Raw genomic sequence first — 22,366 nt, 5'->3', positions numbered from 1 at the left:
TTAGACTTCTACCATAATACCTGTACTAAAAGTATGAGAAACAGTAGCCCGATACTACACACGTACCAATCTCTTTAGCCATGGCCAGGCCCTGAGGGTAGGTGATGGGAGTAAGCTTCTTCTCTTTCAGCTTCTCAATAGTGTCCTTGTCATCTCGCAGATCAAGTTTGGTTCCCACCAGTATAATTGGAGTGTTGGGGCAGTGATGCCTCACTTCTGGGTACCACTGTACAAAATGACAATCCAGCCATTAATGAAGTCTGCCATGACCATTCATTTCAGATGCCTCAACATATAAATAAATGCATGTGGTCTCACCTTTGCACGAACATTTTCAAAAGACGCAGGACTCACAAGGGAGAAGCAGATCAGAAACACATCCTAGATTTTTCAGAAATGGCATTGTAAGGCGGTTTATATTACAAAGAGCACACCAATAACCATTGTCCTAAACAAGGCACAGAAGCGCGTCCCGTATATTGGATTTGAAAAAGGGTCTTACTGTCTGAGGGTAGGAGAGAGGACGGAGCCTGTCATAGTCTTCCTGTCCTGCTGTGTCCCATAAACCGAGATTGACTGGTTTGCCATCCACCATTACATTTGCAGAGTAATTATCAAATCTACAAGATAAAACACAAGGGGAAAAAGGGCTTGACTGGAAAGTGCATGCATCTCTGAAACGGGTGCGCATGAGACCACAATGACTAATGTGATCGTTCCTGGACACAAAAGCAGTTTCACTTCCTGCTGGACAGCCAATCAACAGTTCTCAAAAAATAAATAAATAGAAATAACCAGAGCATCAGCAATGCAGTAGCTCACATGGCTGTGACACAAGAAACCAGACTCGTTTATAATTAGCCAAGCTGTTCAGGAGAACAATTAGATCTTCCAAACAAAGCAATCAAAATCCACTGAAAACTCAGGGAGGAGTAGCCAATAATGTATTACACTTACATACACCATCTCTTTACGGTTCATTTTGATTACCCTATGAGGAACGTAGTACTATATTCAAAGTGATTAGATATTTGTAATATCCATGTGCATGATTTTTAGATGGTTTTAAAAAAAAAAAAAAAAAAAGTGTTGCAGAGAAGACCAAACTTATGGTCACAGCAAAGCCTCTGAACTCCCTTCCCTACAACTTTCACCGTCTCGCCTCTAAATATTAACCACAAGACCATATTAGTACAGCATTAATACCTTTTTTAAACCTGTGCAAACGGGACCTTAACCTTAAACACATGAAAAGATGGCACAGATTCATTTAACACAATTTTCCTCCCCAAACACAACTGTTAAATCACCTTAAGGAGACATTTAAAGCTAGACCGCCTTTCAGATTTTTCAAGTGTAGGTCATGAAAAGAATTTTCCGACACCCAACTATTTTGTTTAGTGGACTGAAAGCTACCAAATTCGACTCAGACTTCCAATTTTTTTTTATATAGAACAATTAAATGAATTTAAGGCCATGTGGCCCTAAATTCTCCGCTATTTTTCCCTGCTTCACCATGATGCAATTCAAGATACAACGTCGTCATGCATCACATGGTGGGCTTTCCCTGGTCGCACAAGGCATTGTGGGATACAAATTTGAAACAGGAGGACACGAGTGTGAGAATGAAACATGAAAGACCGACTACAGTAACAGAACGCGAGAAAAGATGTTAGGTTGCGAATGAAAGGAAACGCAGGACCAAACTAATAAATAAATATCGGCAGTCAGCGAGCACTTTGGTGTGATCAGCTGTTCGTTTAGCGACAGAATGATGGAACTGTCGGTGCACCATCAAAGATAAACCTGTAGATGGCGGTAATGCAACACTGGATGCCGGCTGCCGTAAAACCCAAAGGGGAGAGAGAAAAATAAAATAAATGTAAACCTGTGCATGCGCACACATGGACTTCCTGTGTGCTTGACGTGAGCAATTTCATGCACATTTGCTTGGGAATCCACTCAAATTAAATAACTTCCCAGCCACAGAATGGCCTGGGCTTTTTTCTTTTTTAAAGATATTGCAGAAAAACACGCATCACCATGACCAAATTTCACAGATTTTATGAAATTAACATAAGTAGCATTTCGTTTTTGCTCAAGACACTAAAGTAGCACGAGTGAACAAACTAACCAACACTTAGATGCATTTTTTTTTTAAATAAACCAGGCAAGTGTAGGAGAGTTGTGAAGTGGGTACTCACACTGTGGGGATGTACTCTCCAGGGAATGCATTGGTGGTGTAGCTGATCAGCAAGCATGTTTTACCAACAGCCCTGAAATACAGGAGAACAAAACGGCACAGTTAGAAACAACCTTAGCTTTTAAGAAGTGGTGGTGGGGCTTTATGAAACGGAGCTTTTCCTGAGGACCAAACATTTCCATCAAATTAAATCAGATCAGGGAAAAGGGTGATTCTGAATTCACTAGCAAGGGTGCAGTTATGGGCTGCGCTGTAGCCAATTCCGTATAACTGCACAATATTGATTTTATACAATGGTCCTCTAAGCAAATTAATCAAGTAACTGACATTTCAGACAATATGGTCAAAGGTTTTGTTTTCACTGCGAGTGTAAGTGGATCCCCGAAGAAGCCACACCCACTTTAGAGCATGCTGGCTGGCTGGCTAGCTCGCTCACATTCCCATTAAATATGCTTCCTGTAAAATGCCGTTCCTCCCCCACTTTCATCCGAAAAGCTTTAATTTTATGGCAAAAGTTGCATTCTTGAAAAGCAGCATTTGCCATGTCCACTGATGACGTTACTAACACTACTCTAGGAACCATTTCAAACTAGGAAGTGGAATGTTACGTGGCAAACAAACAAGTGGAGTGATGCACAGAGAAACGTCCCAGCATGGTTATAGGAAATCCAGGCACGCTGAACACTGCTCAACCAATCAAATTAGTGGACCAGAACAAACTGTACTAGGACAACATCTCTGCTAACTCACGTGGCTCGACTGCTTCAGTCAAATCGATCTCTGACCTGCCAAAGAAATCTGGGTAATCAAATTTTTTTTGCCCCCAATTGTTTAAACGTTAAAACAAGTCCACCTGTTCAGTCATGTAGTGTTCAAGGCAAGCAGAGTAAACTGAAGTCATTCTCTCCTCTTCGTCCATCTTGTTCGAGGCAGCACAGTGGTGTAGTGGTCAGCACTGTCTGTCGCCTCACAGTAAAAAAAAAAAAAAGGTCTGGGTTCGAGCCCAGTGGCCGACGGGGGCCTTTCTGTGTGGAATTTGCATGTTCTCCCCGTGTGTGTGTGGGTGTGCTCCGGTTTCCCTCGCAGTCCAAAAGGCATGCGGTTAGGTTAACATGGGGTGGCCTTGGGCTGAAGTGCCATTGAGTGAGGCACCCAACCCCCAACTGCTCCCTGGGTGCTGTAGCATCGCTGCCCATTACTCTAGGTGTGTGTGTTGGGTTCTGAAAAACACTCTCCACATTTTTCCTTGAGAAATAAAGTCATCACAGTTTCTTAGTCTGCATTTTTTTTTTTAAGTTACTGACTCAAAGTGGACTTCATACAGTTTTATACCAACCAAACTGGCACAATTCAAATTTGTACAGATAAGCCAGTATCTCACTGGGCTGCGACAAATGGGAAGGGAAAGTGAAACACAGCGATCCTAGGGGTAGCGTTCCTAAGCCGAGAGCCATACTATTGAAAATCCCATAGACCCGATTTAAAAAAATAAAATCCCACGAAGTTATGACATGGAACTTGTACACCCCCAAAAAGTATGTTGTACATGTTGGGATTATCTACCAACTCTGAAAGTATCAGGTGAAATTTCGCTGTCTTTTAAAAGATCGAAATTACAGCTAACCTGTCAGAAACGGACAACCAAACTGTCTAGTCAGAGTCGCTCATATTACGTCAGCAGTAGGCTTGATACGTTTTCTTCATACTAGCCCTTACGAGTGCTGACCGCTCTCCCTGTGAATAGCGGCAGTTGACTACATGCCCTGATCTGTAATGGTTATCCCTACGAGGGATACATTTCTTATTGGTACAGAAATACTCTGCCAACCACGCAATACAAATCGGCATGTTGATGTAGGCTGCTCGCCGGCCGCTACCTGCTACAGATTTGGAAAGACACTAGACTTGATGACGTCACATACGCGATGTCAGGTCCGTGTAGTCTTTGATCAGCTTATTAAAAAACATTCAAAACAAATAAAGTATGATCACCAGGATCGATAGAGCTGCCAGACATGCACAACATATGGAAGCCATTGTCTTAACTTTGAAGTGTAACCCGAAATGTAATTTTAAGATATTTTTGGGCTTTTTTCACCTTTATTGGATAGGACAGTGTAGAGACAGGAAATGAGCGGGAGAGAGAGACGGGGAGGGATCGGGAAATGACCTCGGGTCGGAATCGAACCCGGGTCCCCGGATCCAATGGCATGGCGCCTCATCCACCCGAGCCACGACGCCCCCAAAATGTAATTTTTTTGAAAAGATATCCCCATTCATTTTGCCAGAGGTTGGAACGCATCCATAAGATTACTTTTCCTCCCTATTCATTCGCGAGAGAGTTTCAAAAGTGTCTTGAAACATTCGCAGGGCTTCTCAATTCTCAAGTGTCGCTCCTTCGTCGCTGAAATCTTGGAACATGTTCAAAAAATTCGTGCGACAATTTCTCAAAATAGCCGCAAATGCATCGCAAAGCCGTCACAAACCCTTCTCACGTCAGTTTCCGCGAGACAGTAAGTGCAAGTGTCTCACTGGGCTGCAACAGCCTGCGACTAGTTGGAGACAATTGCGATAAAATACGCGTATATCAATTCAGTGCGATTCCAAGTGAAAGTTGTCGCCAATTCGCATATTTTATCGCAATTGTTGAGTCTCCAACTAGTCGCGGGCTGTCGCAGCCCAGTGAGATACTACCCATACAGCTAGAAGAAACCACCTGTCACATGCACACTTCAACCACAGTGAAATTCATCCTCTGCATTTAACCCATCTGAAGCAGTGAACACACGCGTGCACACACACCCAGAGCAGTGGGCAGCCACACTAGAGCACCCAGGGAGCAGTCAGGGGTTAAGTACCTTGCTCAAGGCCACCCCATGTTAACATAACCATGTCTTTGGACTGTGGGGGAAACCGGAGCACCCGGAGGAAACCCACGCAGACACGAGGAGAACATGCAAACTCCACACAGAAAGGCCCTCGCCGGCCGCTGGGTTCGAACCCAGGACCTTCTTGCTGTGAGGTGACTGTGCTAACCAGCTAATCCTCTCCATTATGTATAAAAATTTAGGCTCCACTCCAGCCTCTAATAAGAGATTTGATTGAGTGCCCTATGCACATTCAAACAAAAACCTCTAGTTTGAGCTTATTTTAGCAGGGAATTATTCAAAGGGCGTATTAGGACTCTCTAGCCTTTACTTCAACACACAACTTGATTTACAGTTGAACAGAGCCGAGAAGTGTCTTGGACCAACCAAACAGTGAAGGAATTCGATTTTCCCGTCGATTTAGGAATTGCACACAGAATGGCACGGCATTTTTCATCGTACATCAGCCAGCCACGGGGCGCTTCTAAGGTTTGAAAAGACCAGGAGCCAAGTCCAGCTTTCCTGGGGCTTGTATTTTTTTTTAAAGGAAGACTGGTATAGATAGGTTGGGGAGGTTATATCGAACTTTATAATATTCTCACCCACACACATTCAAAAGGTTATGGCATCTTCTCACTAGTAAAATTTCAGTTTAATTATTAAAAAAAAAAACCCTCTCGCATCTCTCTCCTTCAGGAACACAACGACACCAGTTCAAAGCTACATTATATTATAGCATTCAAAATCCCAGCTGACATCCATGTCAGTTTTCTATTAATTCCTTACTTTTTTGAAGGTGAAAATACATGGGGTAATAGGTCCAAGTGATGGGGTCTAACGATACCGCTGCATTAGCCACAGGACCCCGACACACCACGCCCCCTGAAACCGAGCCCTTCAGTTGCGTGCTGGCTGACAGCACTTTTTTTTTTTTTTAAAACCCGACCCCTGTATTACTGACAGTCCAACGTGCTGGGGACAGTAGGGACTCTGAGCGTGCCTCCCCCCCAATGGCTGTTTTGGCCTTTAAAATCATCTTCAGTGCTTAAAAAAAAAAAAAAAAAAAAAAAAAAAACACCCAAAAAACTTTGCCAGCTTACATTGCACCATTGCTCAGGTCACGCAGAGATAATTACACCACCACACCAGGCCAATTAAGACACACTGCAGTGTAGGAAATTCATGGAAAATATCAGCCAGACCACAGGGCAGGCAACTCTGAAAAGTTGCCTGCCCCAATTTCAACTATAATCCGCCCTAATATTGCATAATTTTCAAAAAATTGTAAGAGAGGCAATGCATGTAATGTTGCATCATGCATGGCAGGCCCGCCGACAGGGGGGGACAAACGGGTATGTTGTCCCGGGCCCAGGAATGGGGAGGGCCCAGAACTGGGCTCTCATGAAGTTGCGATTAAATTATTTTATTTCATTTCAAAATGTGTTGATTTGGGGGAGAAATGTGCTATATTTGCATTCAATAAATGACTTCTAGATCTTTTGCCTTTATTGTCTTTGAAAAAGACGTCAAGAACCCCCTACCACCCCTAATGCAAAAATGGTTTGGTCCGACTCTTTAAGGGGAAAAAAAAAAAAAGACATTGTTCGATCATAGCACTTCGACAATCAGCGTGTGTGCCATTTGCCAACATGCACAAGTCAGGAGCACAGAAAAGAAAAGAGAAAAAAAAAGAGGAAGAAACCAAGAGTCTCAGGGGCTCACTGCATAAATATTTTTAAAAAGATTCGGATGATGCAGCAGGTACTAGCAAAGGCAGTGGGGCAGCTGAGCCAGGTAAGACACAGCAAACTTTTTCCAGCCCCGTAAAGTAACCCCAACCAAGGCACACGCGGCACGCAATTCATGTTACAAACGAGGGGAGAGCAAGTCACACTGAACACCATATCAAACGCACAGGGCATTGAATCATTTCATAACCACAACCGCTTAATAACATTGTGTTTCATATATCTGACTGACTGTGGCTGGAGGTGAGCGGGCCTTTAGTAAAATGAAGCTTATAAAAAACTACCTGCGCTCAAACATGTCACAGGAGAGGCTCAATGGGCTGGCAGTGCTCTCTATAGAGCACGAACTTGCGAAAAAGCTGGACTTCAATGACCTTATTGACGACTTTGCCACAACAAAAGTCCGGCGCATTGCATTTCACACCTGAATAGTTGCAGACTAAGGGCCTCTGCATGCTCTTGCGACAAGGCTTTCGCAGATAGCTTTTCGCAGACAGTTGTAATTTATCGTTGAGCGGGGAGTAATAGGCGTGCGCGATGTTATTCACCGCCACAACGCAAGGGGGCGTGAAGTCGCTAGGAGTAGTTGGTGGGTGTGGTTAGTGGAGTGTTTATCCTCCGGTTACTTATAATGACTAGAACTGGAGTCGTATAGATGTACGTACTTCCTCACTTCCTCGATCAACCGCTCTTCGTGCTGCTCCATCTTCGCTCGTGTTTTTAAAAATAGCAGTCGTGAAAACAAACCAAACCGGGAAAGTAGAGAAGCGGAAGTGCGTGTACAGCGGATGTAGAGTGGACCAATCAGAGCCCTCTTGTCTGCGACGCTGTCTGTGAGGCTTCTGCGGTGGTCACAATTTTTGGGAGGTGTGCGCAGAGCGTCTGCGAAGGTGGGGGGGCTACACAGACGCTGTCTGCGACGCCATTCAGAGCATTTTGTCCCGGGCCCAGCCAAAGCTGTCAGCGGCCCTGATGCATGTAATTTCATATATTCAGTTTAGTTTTATGATTTATTACTGGTGTTTATGTATATAAATGTATATGTGACCTATGTTTGATTGAGTTCCTATCTAACAAGAAATAATGTGGTGTTAGTGCTGCCATCTTTGTACCCTATCCTGCACACTATGTACCCTTCAACCCCTAACCCACTCTCTGTAGTATGCTAGCTGGCTCGCTGGTTTTCAAAGTCACAGACATAGATGTGACTTGGGGTGGATTTCACTGAGCTGTGTGTATCGAGCTCTCTGATTGGCTGGACCTACGAAGCAACAGCCAATCAGAGCGCTTGTTTCATTTCTAAGCGAAAACAATATGCCCACGTCGGTAAACAAACCAACAGAATCTAGTGAAAATGTCTTGAAGTCCTTCAATATGAGGAAATGGAGAGAACGATGAACCCCCTCAAAGAGGGAACGCCCGTGGGGCTGGCAACTTATAAATTCATTCCGCCCTTGCTGCAAACTGACCGCGACGGGCGGTGGGGCGGGCACCCATTTCCTACACTGCGCACTGTGATTGGTCAAAAGCTTGGCGCTCACTTGGTCATTATGTGTAGTCGATTTTTATTGGACACAAGCATGTGCTCACTGTTTACACTCTGGCTTCCCGCCGTCTCTTCACTGGGGCTGGACTTCAGCAAACGGAGAGATTTCTATTAAAAAAAAAAAGTGACTTCTTATAAATAAAGATGACATACATTCGTCGACTGCTAGTAATTTTCTCTTGGCCACTGATGAGTGTCAGCAGGAACCCTGTGTGTGTTCACTGCTTCAGATGGGTTAATGCAGAGAGGAATTTCACTGTGATAGCTGTTCAAGGAAGTGTCAAGATGGCCATGTTAACTTCCCTTAAAACTTGGCGATCTATAACGCTGTTGCGCAGGACTACAATCAGCATTAACTAGAATTTGTATACCACATTTTTAAACTCTGGAACCTTTGTCGAACATAAAATTGTGTACAGGCTTTGAACATGGCTGCCGTAAATTAGCAGATCATTAATTTTAGACTCATTGTACCGTTCCCTCAGCGTCTAATAAAAGTACTGGAGCAAAATTACCTTTATGACTTACACCCACGTAGAGCCAAATAAACTGAGCACTCTGTACTGGAGTTACAGGAATTACCATCATGATTATTTTTAAAATGAACAGCAACCAAGTGCGTGCGATTATTTGTAAGTCTGTCCGTGTCCAAACATGCTGCTTTAAAGGTCATAGGTAAGGGTCGGAGGTGAAATGTAGAATATCAGCTTTTCTAGAACAACCACCCAGAAAGCGAATTCAGTCTTCCTAGTGTCTAATTTCATCTCATCTCCTCTAGCCGCTTTATCCTGTTCTACAGGGTCACAGGCAAGCTGGAGCCTATCCCAGCTGACTACGGGCGAAAGGCGGGGGTACACCCTGGACAAGTCACCAGGTCATCACAGGGCTGACACAGACAACCATTCACACCTACGGTCAATTTAGAGTCACCAGTTAACCTAACCTGCATGTCTTTGGACTGTGGGGGAAACCGGAGCACCCGGAGGAAACCCACGCGGACACGGGGAGAACATGCAAACTCCACACAGAAAGGCCCTCGCCGGCCATGGGGCTCGAACCCAGACCTTCTTGCTGTGAGGCGACAGCGCTAACCACTACACCACCAACCACTACACCACCGTGCCACCCAGTGTCTAATTTGCACCCTAAAATGAATAAAACTTAAAATACTGTTTTGCCCACTTTCCAAAGGTTTGTTTACATCTCACTTATGCACACCTTCACCGCCAGGAGACCGTCGTCGTGACATCATTTAAGCCAAACAGACTGGGAGCAGCTCTACGCTTACTTGCGAACCAAGCACACGTGTACGGATTTTGGTCGTGAGTGGTTGTGTAAAATGTCTGAAAGCGATAGCGATTTTGAAGTAGGAACTCTCCAAATTGAATATCGAGAGGTAAAACCATGCATGCATGAACCTATGGCCGTCGCGAAGCAATCGGTGAATGTGGCTCACTGGTTTAACCGTGCAGCCTCGGAATCGGACAGCGACTCGGCTGACTCCGATTGCGGTGACACCGGACCTCAACAAGACTCGCACCCAAATGATTTATCCTGGTAGTTATGATAAATTCCTACTTTTGTCATAATACTAAATAAGAGCCCTTTTGAAGAACAATTAAAAGTGCCCTCCCTAGTGGATATAGGGAACGATTACTGGACAGTGTGCCGGTAGGCCACATTAGCCTGTCGTCCGCGGCATTATACCATTTACAGCCGACTCTAAGTGAGGAAATATCCCTTTGTCTCATTTCCACAATGATTGTACAGGATCCCTCAGGATTCTTGACTTGTCAATTGCAAGCAAAAGTAAAAATGTTTACCTCCAATCTCCTTTTTGCTTGAGCACCGCTGCCCTGTTTCTTCTTTGACTGCTTGATTTTGTTTCACGCGCACAATCCACTCTCTCCGCTTCATCTCCTCTTCCGGGAAAAAAAAAAAAAAAAAAAAACCTCTGGCTTGACGCGCACAATCCACTCTCTCTGCCTAGTCTTCTCTTTCAGAAAAAGCCAACCCACTCGCTCCGCCTCTTCTCTTTCAGAAAAAGCCGACCCGGGGCATCATAGCTCAGGTGGATAAGGCGCCACACCATAAATCTGGGGACCCGGATTCAATTCCGACCAGAGGTCATTTCCCGATCCCTCCCCGTCTCTCTCCCTCTCCTGCTCATTTCCTGTCTCTACACTGTTCTATCCAATAAAGGTGAAATAAGCCCCCAAAAAATCTTTTTTTTTTTAAAAAAAAGAAAAAGCCAACCCACTCGCTCCACCTCTTCTCCAGAAAAAGCCGATCCACTCTCTCTGCCTCTTCTCCTCTCTCAGAAAAGTGTAAAAACTTCTTCCTGAACCGGTCCCGTTGTTACAGTTCACTGCACAACAATAAGGCATGGGGTTTTTCTTTGGAAATTCCCGAACGCACGTCTGCACTCAAGCCAAACGGCAATGTAAGTAAACGGAAGCGGACTCAACTCAAGCGGCTAGTCTTAAATGACAATCATGCGCCGAGTGGTCATGAAAATAGCCGACAGAAATTCGTCACGACCCATGCCAACTTATTTTAATTATTACTTAATACTTCTTGGGACCAGGAAAAAAAAATAGAGGGTTTAACATATAAACTTTCAAGTGTGCATAAAATTAAAACCGCTGCCTATGAGCTTTAATGACTCAAATTTCCTTCCAAGGAAATAAAAAAAAGGATGTCTCATCTACAAGCTCAGAGATGATCACAAAAAACACATTTTTAAAACCGCAAAGCCAACTTTTGAGGAACAAAAAAACATGCAAAACAAGAAGTGCTTCTAAATTGTTTATGAACTACTGAAGATTAAAGTGTATGTCATGCCTTCTTGTGAAGCCTTAAAATGAATACATATTAATGACGAATTAATAAAAGCAGAGGGAAAGCATTTTATCAAGCACAAAACTAAAATCGATAAATCGCAGCTTCCGGATCCCAGAAAAAGGCAGCCTTGCCCCAGGGCTAACCTCGCATGACGTCACGTGTGGAACCCCGGTTATCTGGGTAATTTCGGTTCATCTGACCATGCTTGTTTACTCGCTGAAATTGGAGACTGTTCGAATCTTACAAAAATAATGGGAAAGTGCTGCGCTGTGTTTGGATATTCAAATCCATAAACAAGACATTCAGTTCACGAGTTTGAGAAATGACACTAATCTAAAGTAACAGTGGGTGAGGTTTGTGCAAACAAAGCAGGCAGATTGTGTTGCCTGCTAATAATAAATCTGATTCATCAAGTGTTCATCACCACCAGAACAACCACATGGGAATTACTGGAGCAAAAAAGGAACCCATTGACTTGAAGGACAGTTCATCTGACATTTGCACAGTTCGTCGATTCCCTTATCGCCCACTTCATATTTTCTTTCAATAATTACCCTGAACAAGTGTACACAGGCTTTCGTCTAAACCGGGGAACAGGGGCGCTGCGCCCTCTTACTGAAATGCCGATTGAACCCCGAGTCACACTTGGGCCATGCACTTGTATGCTACAGCACAACATGCAATCTCTCAAAACAATCTTTTCTCCATGAAAACATCCCAGCAACACCACGTGACAATGTGTCTGATCATCAAATACGTTATAATTACTCCAAAAATATTCCAATCATAGTAGATACCAGGGCTTTGAACCGGTTCAAGGAACGAAAACCGGGAACTTTTTCTATTTCACATGGAACAGAAACAAAACCAGAAACTTTATTATTTTTTTATGTTCCGGAACAGAAACGCTTATTAAAAATAATGGTAACCGGTTAATACCGGTTTTTATTTCGTTCCTCAAAGTTTCCATAGCCTACAAATAAAAAAGCCATTCTTCTCCTGCGCAAGTTTCTATGACCCGCTGGGGTTCACTTCCTGTGTGACGTTCGCTGACTGAATGGAGAGCGCGGGAGGGTGGACTACCATCACGTCTCCATGAGATAAGTGAATTACTGAGTGTCTGAGCAAAGAAGAGCCTGAATGTTGCAACCTCCCTATTGGCTGTTTGTAAAAATGTATCAGTTGTTGCCCTTCCCACGGGAATCATCGCGGGCTCGAGAGACGAGACCTGACGAGTTAGTTCGTTGGTAACAGAACAAAATGTCTGGACACAAATCGGGTTTTCAGAAAAGGAAAGAAAATAAACGGAGGGTTGAAAATACAAAAAAGGAGACAGAAAATGCAAAACGAGTTTTAAGGTAGGACAAATGGTTACTTTTTAAGGCAGCCCGCCGTGGCTGCAGGCTTTCAGTTGTCATTGAATGGTTACTTTTCTGAGGCAGCCCGCTGTGGCTGCCTGCAGGCTTATTTATTATAGCCCATTTAGTTAAAATAGTTCATATAAAATGTTAGAGTTATGTGATGGTTGTCCTGATTTAGACTGGTGTTTTTTTTTGGGGGGGGGGTTGCGCGATGTTGCACCCGGGTCCAGATTAGGGCAGAACCGGCCCTGGCTACATTTCAGGTGTAGTTTGTTTTATGCATGTATGTACTTGCATAGATGTGTACTTGGTCTTCCAATATGGCGCCTAACAAAATCTCGCGGCGCGGTGGCGTCATGCGGTAGCCCTCTATAGGGCCTGACTAGCCTTTGGTAACACACTAAACGAATTATCTTTCATTTTTGGCACTTTCTGTTTGTGTAGATGGGAAGACATACTGAGAATCCAAATCGCCAACATTTGAAATAATTGTTTTGAATTACTTCTTGTCTTATTTAATGAAGGTTGTAATAGAATTAGCCTACATTTGGCTTAAGCTGGATGAGACAGACAACTTTATAGCCATTTGTTAAACAGCTGACAGGGAACGTAATTAACCGTTCCGGGAACGAAATTTTTTTGTTCTAACCGGTTTGGGAACGTCTATTTAATGGTGGAACCCAAAACCGGAAACGTTAAAATTCCGTTTCTGTTCGGAACGAACCAATAGGAAAAAAATTCTGGTTCAAAGCCCTGGTAGATACACCGCCAGACGGTGCAAAAACAATCCGAATTGGCGTTTTCCAGACTGAGGCGCCATGTTGTTTACTTGTCGCGGCTGCTCTCGCGAGATTTGACATGGGTTACATACAAGGTCAGCTGACTTGTAGAGCGAGATTTCTCGAGACTGAATGACCTTTCACCCACCAGTGCGGGAGCTTTTGACAGAAGTAGTTCGAGTTGTTTTTGTTGACACTTGGGCATTTAAAGATGTCATCCTGCGGCACGAAGCGGAAGAAAGCCAAAGACTGTCCAGGGCAGAAGATTACTTTTCTTTTTCAATGTTGACAATTTGTTACAATTTCCCTGTCAGTCTCAGAATGTCCCACTGTAGCCTCAATTTTTCAAAGGCTTCGCACGGTGGGGGGGGGGGGGGGGGGGGGCAGACGGACAACCGGCACCCCCCCCAATCACTCCCTCGCCATGGTGAGCACCCTCATACTAAGTTTTTCTAGAAAAACCCGAGTGCACGTTTTAAAGATTACACTTCTGCATTTATTGAGGTACATGTAAATATTTTCCCTATATTTTGCAGTGACCAGCTTGGAATAAAAAGCTATAGTCTCTGGCTGGTGGTGCACCATCAGCGCTGAGCGGGACTATCGTGAACTGGCATCCGTTTCTCGTGTTGGGGGCTCGAAAAGAGAACCATTTACTCCGGGATATCCTTGATAATCATCTGCCCCTTCATCTGACACACAAGAATCCCAATCACTATCAGAATTCTCCCCAAAACATGATTCCATATTGAGACTGGTCTAACCACTGCTGCGTACATGAACAAAATTGATACCTGGATTGTTACACATGCGCCATCACGCACCCCTTCAGGATCTTCCAGTTCAGTCTTGACAGATTCTGTGAAAAATCGGCTGATCTTACTGATTTTCCATTAATTTATAGCCTTTTGGATCGGCTATGGATCGAAAACGCATTGTCAATCAACATGACTTACCTTGTACAAGGGGGGAAAAAGTGGTTTATTTCAGGGACATTAAAAATTCACTTGAACAGCAAACCAGGTGTCAAAACTTTTTTGCAGATTTTTTTTTTTTTTACATTTATGTTTGTACAGGCTTCTATATTAAATGAAGTCTACTTTGACTGTTTATAATAAATATACACTGCCAAGTTTAGCATTATGTTCAAACATCAGAATGGGGGTGGGGGGGGGGGGGTGATTTTAGTGACTTTCATTATGACATGGGATTTTCAAAACACAGCCGTCGCTGGAATTTACACAGAAAAAGTGCACAAACAACGAGTGAGCAGCAGTTCTGTGGGTGGAAAACATCTCACTGATAAGAGATCAGGGCGTCGAGCTGCCAGGAAGGATACGACACGTATAAAAGCACCTCAGGACACATGAAACATCAAACCTTGAGGTGGATTGGTCTACAGCAGCAGAAGACCCAATCAGGTTCCACGCCTTACAGCCTAGAACAGGAAAAACGAGGCCATCAAGGGCACAGACTCACCCAAACTGGACCACCGAGGATAAAAGGGAGGGGGAATATCTTTCCAGTCTTCAGCGCGAGCGAGTCCGTGCTCATGATCGCCTCGGATTCCTGTTCTTGGCTGACAGGAGCGGAACCCGATTTGGTCTCATGCCGTTTTAGCCCATCCACCTCAAGGTTTGATTGTAAATGCCAAGATGTTTTTTTTTTTCTGCTCACCACGGTTGTAAAAAGAGCGATTACATGAGTTACAATCGTTACTCCTTCACACCAAGCTCACTGTGTCGTCCTCCACCCATCAGTGGATTATAAACTTCTTGACTGACAGGAAGCAGCAGGTGAGGCTGGGGAGCATCACATCCATAGACATCCTAATACATAGACCGAGAGTTGGCTGTTCTGACGCGAGAAATACGGTCGCCATCTTCGAGTGGTGAGAAAGCGCGAGATATCAAGGTACCGTCTATTAGTCTAGGGCCTGGGTGCCCACTACGTCAATCGCGATCGACTGGTCGATCTCGAAGACAGGGATGGTAGATCTCATGACTGATATGTAAATATTAATATATTTATGAAAAAAAAAACGTCGTGGTTATTTTTACATGTAAACAAATTCGCTTTTTCCCCTGAAGCGAAATGTCAGCCAAGCACTGTGTCAAAAAAAAATGTTACATTAGGTTACCATGACAACCAGCAAAATGAAACTGCTGGTTTCAAAGATGCAGCGCCGTGATTTAGGAAACTTCCGAAACCTCGCCTCGGAGCTGGAGATGCAAGGGAGGGCTTTTGCGCAACTTAACAGTGCGCGCTACACTGAGCAGATTGAAATTCTCCAGTCAGAGTTTGAGAAGCGATTTCAAGACTTTGCTTTGCTCGAGCCGCTAGCTACATTCATGTGCCACCCATTCGGGGAAGATACTGAGGTGGATTCCCTCGCCTCAAAAGTTGCGGCACTGTTTCAGCTGAACACGTCTGCCGTGCAAGACGAGATGCTGATGCTGCAGTATGACATCGAGTTGAAGTCCAGGGCGCATGGGCCGTTTTGGAATTTACTCACGGAGGCGAAGTACCCGAACATGCGGCAATGGCACCTCCTTAACCGCATTGTTCGGCTCCACTTATTTGTGAGAGTCGGCCTTTTCGCATATGAAGATCATTAAGTCCAAATACCGCTCCAGTATGTCCGACGATCATCTTGAGGCCTGCTTGAGGCTCGCTACCAGCAGCTACTGTCCAGACTATGCAGCCCTCTCTGACTCCCTCCAGTGCCGATCATCGGATTAAGATCTGATTTAGGGCCTACATCAGTATGCTATGTATTAATGTTGTGCTGTTGCCAAGTTCCACGGTTTAAAAAAAAATAAAAAAAAGGAAAAAAATCTCATTATCTCTAGCCGCTTTATCCTTCTACAGGGTCGCAGGCAAGCTGGAGCCTATCCCAGCTGACTACGGGCGAAAGGCGGGGTACACCCTGGACAAGTCACCAGGTCATCACAGGGCTGACACATAGACACAGACAACCATTCACACTCACATTCACACCTACGGTCAATTTAGAGTCACCAGTTAACCTAACCTGCATGTCTTTGGACTGTGGGGGAAACCAGAGCACCCGGAGGAAACCCACGTGGACACGGGGAGAACATGCAAACTCCGCACAGAAAGGCCCTCGCCGGCCCCGGGGCTCGAACCCAGGACCTTCTTGCTGTGAGGCGACAGCGCTAACCACTACACCACCGTGCCACCCCAAGGGAAGAAAAAAAAAAAAGGAAAAAATATAAAAGGAAAAATGTTTTTATATAAAATTGTAAATGTCAAATCTCTGTCTAGCAGGCTATACAAAAGTCAATTGATGTGAACAAAAATGTTTTGGGGTTTACAATGCCTGTCTGGATGCATTTAACTTTTTTCTAAACACAGCCCTTTTTTTTTTTACAGTGGGCTTGTTTCATGTTTACATATTAGTAGGTTGCAGTTTATAAAAGTTAACAGTGATTTGAACAAAAATACATTTAGGAGTACAAAGCTTATGCATTTAACAATTTGAATGTAAATTTCAGTCACCTTTTTGTATGCATGTTTGCATATTATTAAACAAATTGCATATGAATGTTTATAAATCAAAACAAGCGTCATTATTATTAGTAGTAGTAGTAGCAGCAGTACTAGTAGTCATAGTAGGCCTAGTAGTGGTAACAACCTAGTCCGAGTAGATATCAACATGGTCATTTTAAAAGTAGCTCGCGAATCAAAATATTGTGGGCACCCCTGGTCTAGGGGGATTCAGTTTGCCCCTTTATCCATTAAAGAGATTAAATTTAGAGTGTTTTTAAATAATAATAAAATTGAATATGGTATTAATAATTTACTACTTTTAGGTAAACATTTTATTCACAAATGTCGTTTTATTTAAAACTAAACCTTATGTTACACACTGGAAGAATGACCTCAAGCTTTTTGCCAAATCTTTAAAGTTAGTTGAAAATAAGGATGTTGGTTATTTTATATCTTTTTTGGATGACTTTGATTTACTCGATTAACATGTGTAAAGATAGTTAAGTAACACCTTTCTTGTTCATATTTTTTACTTTATTGCTATGTGTGTGTTTTACTATTTTGATGTTTTGGATCTGTATATATATATATGGTGCCCTATTTGTTTGTATTTTGAATGTTTTGGGAAATAATAATAATAAAAAAAAAAGTACCGTCTATTACTGCACGACTGAAGAAGACAAGAGCCAAGCTGCCAGGCTGGTGCTCAGCGTATTCCTGCTCAAACGAGCGAACCGTTTCAAACAGAAGCAGGGGGATTACTTTTCACAAGTAAGATTTAACATTACCGTACTATTTGTTGTTTTTTTTAAATAGTATATTACCAGAGCTGAGAAGGAGCTAAGAGACTTAAATCGTCATCAGGTAGTGGTTTCACGAGTGATGTTTTAATGTTGTATGCTAATATTATATATATTGTTTTTAAATGTTTATTCATATACTACCTTTTTTATTTACTTACTACATTGTTATATTTTGTATGTTTGACATTAATTTGTTATAAATGTTTTGATATGCTTTAAAACAAGACAAAAAATGTTTGTGGTCAATATGTGGTCATCACACATTGTCCTACATACCAAACAAAGTGCCCCACTCAACCTGAATCCATCAGCTTTGCTGAAGGGGGGGGGGGGTCAGATTGTGTTGAAGGATGTAAAAGGCTCTTATAAATTCACTGACTAGATTAATTTCCCCTTTGATGTGTTCTTAATCTATTTAAAGAAAAAACATACTGCACGCACATTTGAATCATTATAATGGATTTAGATTGTTAAAACCGCATTTTATTTGCAACAGATTGGTGGTTGTAGCCGATAGAAAAACGTTAAGCTGTTTATCTCTAATGTATTTAGTATTACACTGAGTGCAGCCGATCACCACTCCAAGATGGCGGCCCCGCGTCTCGTCAGCGCTTTTAGAATTTACATTGGATGCTCCATCTATGTATTAGGATGTCTATGATCACATCCAGCACCCAGACTATCAGCACTAACACCCCCCCAGGGGTGTGTGCTCTCCCCACTGCTCTTCTCCCTTTACACCAACGACTGCACCTCAAGAGACCCGTCTGTTAAACTCCTGAAATTTGCAGACAACACAAGTCATCGGCCTCATCCGAGAGGGTGACGAGTCTGCATACAGACGGGAGGTTGAACGGCTGGTCTGTTGGTGCAGTCAGAACAATCTGGAGCTGAACACGCTCAAAACTGTGGAGATGACCGTGGACTTTAGGAGGAGCCCCCCTGCCACCCATCACCAACAACACTGACTGCTGCTGAAACCTTCAGGTTTCTGGGTTCCACAATCTCCCAGGACCTGAAGTGGGAGACCAACACAGTCACCATCATCAAAAAGGCACAGCAGAGGTTGTACTTTCTGCACCAGCTCAAAGCTCAACCTGTCTAAGGAGCTGCTGACAATTCTACTCTGCCATCATTCAGTCTGCTCTCTGCTCTTCCATCACTGTTTGGTTTGGATCGGTCACCAAACAGGACAAGAACAGACTGCAACAGACAATTAGGTCTACAGAGAAAATTATTGGCATCAGCCTGCCCTCCATCCAAGACCTGTACCTGTCCAGAGTCAGGAAACATCTCTGCAGACCAGGGCTCGACATTAATAGTAGCCCAATTGCCCGGGGAAACCATTCAATAGATTCGGACAACCAGACTCTCACAAATGCTTGCCCGATCAGGCAACTACCCAAATATGTCAACTTGCGTGAAAAACGATGTTTATTCATTCATATTATGATGAAATTCCATCACGATTTGCGATTGTTTGACTCGGAAAGACCGCGTCCATGTTATTACGGGATGTTCAACAAACAACTAGCGGAATTCACATTTGTACATCGCGGGCTCGAAATGCAGTTTCCCATTGCTAATAATTATCGCGTGGTGTATATTCAGTGTTCTATTGGTATGTCCTTCACTACATGACTAATTACCGCATTACTCGCACGGGGCGCTAGTGTCAATGCTTGTTGATACAGACAGCGTCTGAGAAGGTTGAATAATAAAAAAAAATAAACATTAAAGTCACAAACTTTGGCATTATGTCTGGTTTGGAGAAATTTGGTTTTAAAATAAAGACAAGGAAGAGAAGAAAACTCAAGCTCATCAGTGGATTCAAAGAAACTGTATGAGGTGAAAAGGCAAAGAACTGTTATTCCCAGCTGGTATTCAGAGTTTCCTGGATTGAAGTTGGTCAAACCTGAGAATGAACCTGGGCCACCCAGGAAACTCTCCAAAGATGATCCCAATTTGGATGTTGAATCAGATGAGCCCAGAGCTAGTACCAGCCATTCAACTGATACTGATCACGCTGATAGGAATAATAATGACAATGCACATTCATGGTGGTTTACACAAAAAGTGGTTAGGCACTATATAATTGAACTCAGAAACCAAGGGAACACAAAGAAGGATAAGAAAATCAACAAAAGCTTTTAAGAGGCATTAGTAGAGCATGCAAGTGAACATTGTGTTGTAAGCATGTGTTTGTGGCATATTCAAAGGAAAAAAAGTATGTAATATTTGGGCAACCAGATTTCTACAAATGGTTGCCCGAATGGGCAACCATGTCTCAAAGATAACGTAGAGCCCTGCAGACCCATCACACCCTGATCACATTGTTTAAACTTCTCCCCTCTGGGAGACGCTACAGAACACTGCACACAAAGACAACCAGACACGAACAGTCCCCCCCCCCCCCCAGGCTGTCTGTGATGAACAGCTAAAACCGGACTCATATCAGTAACCTCAACTGTCAAATATCTGCACACTCGTACCATCATTCTGTGCACACTGTATATTTATATTTACTAATTCATCCTTGCACTATGCTGTCTATACATATATTTACCCTTCTACATGTACACAGCTTTTTGTTTTTGTCTACACTTCTTATCTGTTTCTATTGAGAGTGAAGTGAAACCGGAGACAAATTCCTCATGTGCGTTCACATACCTGGCAAATAAAGATTATTATTATTATTAGTGCTGTCAAAGTTAACGCATTAATTTAACGCGATAAAAAAAAAATAGTGCCGTTAACGCAAATTCTAATTTGGCCCTGCGAGTCACCTGTAGTTCCTGTTGAGGCTTGTCGCACGCTGCTTCAATAAGAGTATGTGTGAGTGATGGAGAAAGGCATAGACATATAAACATCCTCGCCGCCATATTGGATGGGGCAAAGTGGAGATTCTTCACCTGTCTCTGGTATAGCGTCTAGACAGTAGCCGAGAATAAAGATGCCTCATTCATGTGCTGCGTTTAACTATACCAACAGGTTTACCGTCCAAACGAGATCACATGGGATTACCTTTCACAGGTGAGACTGGAAAAATACTTTTCAATACTGTTCCTTCAGTCTTCAGTTTCCCAGCTCAGCTCCACCGGGTAGGTGTAGAGTTATAAGCAGTGAGAATTAGAGAATACAGTGCCACACTATGATGAATGTTTTTAAACGTATGATGAATGTTTTTATTTTTGTTATCTGTTTTTTTCTTCTTTTATGGCAAATACTTCTCTTCAAAAGAAACTAATGAAGAGTAAAATAAAACTTTATTTTCACAGTGATATGCACTTTATTTTTCATCCCTTGGTTTTCTCATCTAATATGGAAGTTATGGATGTCAGTGGCTGTGACAAGACGTGTTATGCTCTGCAATTAAAAAAAACACATTGGTACAAAGCAAGCCCCTTCACTTTATGCTAAGAGAATTACAATGGTTTTTCATGTGACAAAAACGTGCGATTAAATTGCGATTAATCGCGAGTTAACTATGACAGTCGCGACATGAATCGCGATTAAATACTTTAATCGCTTGACAGCACTAATTATTATTATTACTGCTCACAGGAATAAAGAAACTACAGCAGTAACTAAATCAAATATTTCAACAAACACACTCAAGGTGGAGCTTTCCTTTAATTAAAACATTTAAGTGCTTGATAAGTTCAGGAAGCGCAGAACTTTACAGTCCAGTGGAGAAAGGCTTCCCGGGACGACCAAGGCCACGCCTACTTCTTAAACAACGCAGAATGAAAAATTCCTCATAAACAAACAAGTGAACGTGTTATTTTATTTATTTATTTTTGTAAAGTAAGGAATATCTTGGGTTTCGTCTAAAGTTATACAAAACTCCAGTCATACACATTGTGTTAGTTTATTACACTTGGAGCGGGACCGGAAATACAACGTCACTCCGTCTCCCTACGGTTTAGAGGTAACTGCTCGGTAGTGACGTCACTAACCTGCGTCCATAAAAATATTTTTATGACAGTTTTATACAATAAAATTCTGATCCTGGTAGCTACGTTAAACTATAACTTTTGCAATTTTAGTAACAAATCTAGCTTGTTTTTAAAAAAAATTATTTTCAATTTCTGCATCGTCAGTCGAACGCTTCAAATATCTTTAAAAAAATTAAAAATAAATTCATTAACACACTATATAAATGACTGTGATAGGTACCCCACACACACCAAAAAAAAGAAAAAACCTTATCCTGGTGATTTTATTAATCCGAACCGTCCCATCTACTGTACATCTGAGGACTAAACTGTTAGCTTAGCTCCGCCACGGAGTTTCCCACACGGCCTCGCGAGATCTTTCGGATTTTACACCAAACTTACGGATAAAACTACAAAACACTATAAAAACAGGTGCTTACCCGTCTCCAACCACGACACACTTTATGGCCTGCATTGGTCCGCGGTGTCTCCAGGCGTTTTCTCTTCCTTCGCGTGGCTTTACTAGCTCACAGGGTAATTACTCGTTAGCTCCCAAACAACTCGCTAACAATTAAGCGGACAACCCCAGCCTGAACAAACTCCTCGAAATATCTACCCAACTTTTAATTAATTATGTACGTAGTCGCTCAAAACAACTAACTATTAAATATTTCAAGTGTACTTTTCCCACCCGTCAACCACTCCACTGCCGGCCGAAGTAACAGAAAAGTTTGTAGCCACCACCCAAAGGAACAAGCCTCATA

At 42.9% G+C, this 22,366-nt stretch overlaps 1 protein-coding gene across 1 annotated transcript in view; it reads right to left on the bottom strand.

Annotated features, from left to right (window-relative positions):
* rac1b (Rac family small GTPase 1b) overlaps positions 1–22,366 on the bottom strand; it is a 27,455-nt gene extending 5,089 nt beyond the window's left edge. The window contains exons 1-5 of the mRNA XM_060901378.1: positions 22,043–22,366; positions 2,205–2,276; positions 503–620; positions 319–381; positions 67–226 (exon numbers count right to left, since the gene is read on the bottom strand). Coding sequence (XP_060757361.1) covers positions 67–226; positions 319–381; positions 503–620; positions 2,205–2,276; positions 22,043–22,077 — 448 coding nt within the window. The 5' untranslated portion in view covers positions 22,078–22,366. The remainder of the gene's footprint in view (positions 1–66; positions 227–318; positions 382–502; positions 621–2,204; positions 2,277–22,042) is intronic.

The sequence above is a fragment of the Neoarius graeffei genome, chromosome 20 (assembly GCF_027579695.1).
Source record: "Neoarius graeffei isolate fNeoGra1 chromosome 20, fNeoGra1.pri, whole genome shotgun sequence".
Taxonomy (NCBI): domain Eukaryota; kingdom Metazoa; phylum Chordata; class Actinopteri; order Siluriformes; family Ariidae; genus Neoarius; species Neoarius graeffei.
This window is presented reverse-complemented; position numbering and strand designations above follow the sequence as displayed.